At 34.1% G+C, this 3,830-nt stretch overlaps 1 protein-coding gene across 3 annotated transcripts in view; it reads left to right on the top strand.

The window, feature by feature from the left end:
* Nucleotides 1-280: 280 nt before the first annotated feature.
* Nucleotides 281-3,830, top strand: part of LOC107271766 (solute carrier organic anion transporter family member 4A1) — a 49,221-nt gene continuing 45,671 nt past the window's right edge. For 2 of the 3 annotated variants that reach the window (XM_015748159.2, XM_025089171.1), the window contains exon 1: nt 281-1,075. In XM_015748159.2, coding sequence (XP_015603645.1) covers nt 1,053-1,075 — 23 coding nt within the window. In that variant the 5' untranslated portion in view covers nt 281-1,052. Of the gene's footprint in view, nt 1,076-3,281; nt 3,589-3,830 lie in introns of all 3 variants that reach the window. The other variant, XM_025089160.1, reaches the window with a different exon arrangement.

Genomic DNA, 3,830 nt, shown 5'->3' with positions numbered 1-3,830 from the left:
GATATAATGTACAAGACTGATAGTTCCAACACCCATATTTACTTCACTAAACGTCCAAATTACCGCACGTTTTGCTACATGACCTAGAAGATCTTGAATTTTAATATACTTTAGAGTTAACAAATAATATTTTATTTAAGATACTGTTCCAAACTCCCAAAAATCGAGTGTAAAAATAATAAAAGAATCGTAAAATGATGAGTGAGAAAGAATTGTTTTGCGCGTAGTTAATCCCCACTCCCATGTCAAGTTCCTGTATACAACCGGTACTAAAGGCTTTAGAGAGTCCACAAGTGAGAGTTTAGTCTGTCGCAACGTGTTGATCGCACGCTACCTTGAGATGAGCGAGTATTAAACATTCCGAAAATAGTGTGGTGATTACAAATAAATTTTATCTAAAATCCGCCATAAAACTATCGGATTAGGGGACAGTGCCTGTCATAAATATGGGATTTTTAATTTTAATTAATTAATCTATAATTTAAAAAATATAGTTATAGATCTATGCAACGTTAATGCCATTATATTGAATCAATTATTTTTGTCGAATTGAACATTTTTAACGTTCAGAAATATATCATAAATCACTGACTTAAACCAATTGATGTGATTGAAAACTTGTTCTCGCTCATAAATCATAAACCATCAGAGTTTGTGGAAGTGTCAGTGCCACGTGTTGTTGTTCCTGCGAAAATGTGGCTGATGGCGGCAGCACTGATCCATAATAATTTATCGAATTAATTATAACGCCGTGGATGAAAGTTAAGTCAACTTTAATAAGTGCATTTGATATAGTTGACGCTCGCGTGGCATAATTAAACATATGCTAAATGAAACTGATATTTGCACATTTAATGAGTCTCCTGAAGTAACTATTTTCATTTAAAACAGAAAGTTTTTATATGTCCAATTGTCGACCATGTCGGCTATTTTCGAATAAACTTCTTGTTCCTCTTGTGATGTGTTTGTGCATGAGGTATTAATCCTCATATAACATTTATGCTCACGGATTACGCTGCAATTATCTTTGTGTATCTTATTTAAGGAAACAAATGGCCCTTAATTCTAAAAAACAGTAAGTAGCAAATTATTGTTTTTTCAATTAGATAAACGTTTCGTAACAATTTGTACATTGCATATTAGTTATGTGAGTACTAATCCAGTTAAATGTTAGTGAGCATGTGTGGATATGTATATGTATATAAAACAAATGTATAATGAGAACTTATGGCGTGTAATGCAGATGGCGCATATAGTATGCGTGTACATTTCCCCATGTGTACGGTAACGTACAGCTGCATTTCGACGTACAAAGCAAATAAGAAACCGCAGAACATTGATTCTCGTCTTGTGCTGATAAAAAATTTCGTTATCTATTTTAAACAAAAAAGCCCGTATTCAGAATTCATTTTCAGTGCTAACAGCGTACTTTTAAATTATTTGTTAGTGACTTTTTACTAAAAGCGACTCTGCTAGAGACTTTAAGAGCGAGTTCTGAATACGGGTCAATCACTATATTAATGTTCTTACGTTGTTATGTTAAAATTTCGTAATTCATGTGTACAGTTGTGCTGCGAGATCAGTGTGTCTTCGAAAAGGCCACCTCTTTATAACTTACAAACGTACAAGACTTCTGAATATGATACTGATATCGAGACAGGACTGTAGTTGGATTACGTGACACGAAAGAATAATAGGTAATTATTACCAAGGACAAGTTTTGTTATTTCCTAAATGATGATCTAGGCGTTATAAAAACTATCAAATCTATTGTCGATCCGTGACAGTAAATTTCGAGGTTATCTATTGAAAAAAAAGCGAATATGCAGCATTTAATATATTGTTATGAGTAACTTAAATCGGTATGCAAATACACGTGGTTGGCATATCAAAGACTGGTTATGTTCCACCTGTCAAAATCAAGTACTCATATCGCGGCTCGACTTTGGTCGAAATATTTTTACTGTTTGCCTAAAGAATGTCAATGATCGAGCTGAATCAAGTTTCTTAGTTTAGAAATAACGTATCGGAGAAACGAACTGGTGTATGGTAGTCCTGTAGTGTCTGTGCGTATACCCGACAAATTACCTTGGAGAAAGTATTGCGGATGTGATACGATACGTCTCTCAATTCTCGTTAAAAGCAGTCACGTCGCATTTATAACGTATGACGTGTTACGTACGTTTGAGTCCATCGCTAATGCTTTTTTTTCTGGATGACTATTGGCAACTCTATTGAGCATATCTACCTTATCAACTTTTACACGACAATATTTATAAGTAAATAGAACAGCTTTAAGGTAAAAATCATTAGGTAATAAATACTGTACTGTTGATATTAAATATAAAAGTGATTTACGTTTGTAAAAAAATTGTCGTTATCGCGATTAAGTTTGGCAAAAAATTTATTTAGTTCCAAATTTTTATTTAATAATTATAAGCCAAGATTTTTAATTCTTTTAATTCTTTAGTAATACGTTTGTTCGATTTGCAAAAAAAAATTATACTAATCGTAATGGGTCGGTCCCCTGAAATGAAATTGAAGCTAGAATATAGAAAAATACATTTGTATTCGTCACACGTAGTAAACTTAAAGAACGGGGCACACGACTAATAGTGGAATCGTGTAGAACTTAAAGATAGCCGCGCTTGAGTGCGCTTTGCTCGGAACTCGTGGCGGCGGGTTTGCACACACACACGTTGATTCGTAAATTGCATTTTTCACATATATTTCAACATTGGACCGAATGTAGCTTGAATATAGAGTTTCAATTTCAGTATAAAATCGTACCTTACGTTTAGCAACTGACTGAGCTTTAAAAATATATGATTTAATTTTAATTTTTTTTTTCCAGAAAAAGAACGCGCAATAAACATTATTAAAAGCGTTGTAAATTTGACAGTTTAAACATCCTAACAGTTTAATAGCAATTGTTCCCACACTGTCAGATAATCCAGCCCCATATAATCTGTAACAATATAGTGCTTAAGTGTATATGGTCCGTAGCGTAGGTATTTCTTCGAGCAACTGACTGGATACTCACGCATACTGACTTATAAATATATACTAACACGCATTCAAAATTAGTGTAGGGTTTGGGAAGTATTTCACTGTATCGTTGATAATAATTCAACGGCGACGCTTATTATGTTTATTATCCTGTTAACCGCAGCTACCATCCACCTATTATAGTTCATTCACACCGATCAACATTCATCTTACCTTAAGCGTCCTTTAGGAATTTGCCTTGAGTCAATATACGTATCCGTGCTTATACACAGGATTAGTAAAATCAACGCACCACCCGAAAGGAGTTCTACCTTAAGAATCGAATGAACGAACTATCTTCTAACTTCAGTTTCTCTGAATTATGAATATTCTTGTTCTAAGCACGATACATATGAAAAAACACATATATAAAAAAGTGATTTATATTGATACTGAAGAAATGTCGCAAAAGTGAGTCAGCTCCTTATTACTCACACACGCAGGAATATAAATCTAAAGCAAAAGAGGTTGAGTGGCAGGTATCCTGAGGAATATCGAGACCGGGAAGGAGGCCCGCTAAGGAAGTACAAAGATTTGTTGGTAAGTTCCAGTATCTGAATCTATTCCTAGAACTAAATCTAAATCGATACTCTAAAAAGTGCGAAATTTACAACTAAGGGCTCTATAATAATTTCTAAAACTATAACCTCTGAGAAAGACGCCCCAGGCAAGAATCCTCGGGGTAGTGTACTCCATAATTTTGAAAATCTAGAAGATAATTATTCACTAATCTTATTCCTAATAGCTAATCGGTGATCCTGTGCAATTTAAAGCAAATGGGG

The sequence above is a fragment of the Cephus cinctus genome, unplaced genomic scaffold (assembly GCF_000341935.2).
Source record: "Cephus cinctus unplaced genomic scaffold, Ccin1 Ccin1_scaffold0084, whole genome shotgun sequence".
NCBI lineage: Eukaryota > Metazoa > Arthropoda > Insecta > Hymenoptera > Cephidae > Cephus > Cephus cinctus.
This window is presented reverse-complemented; position numbering and strand designations above follow the sequence as displayed.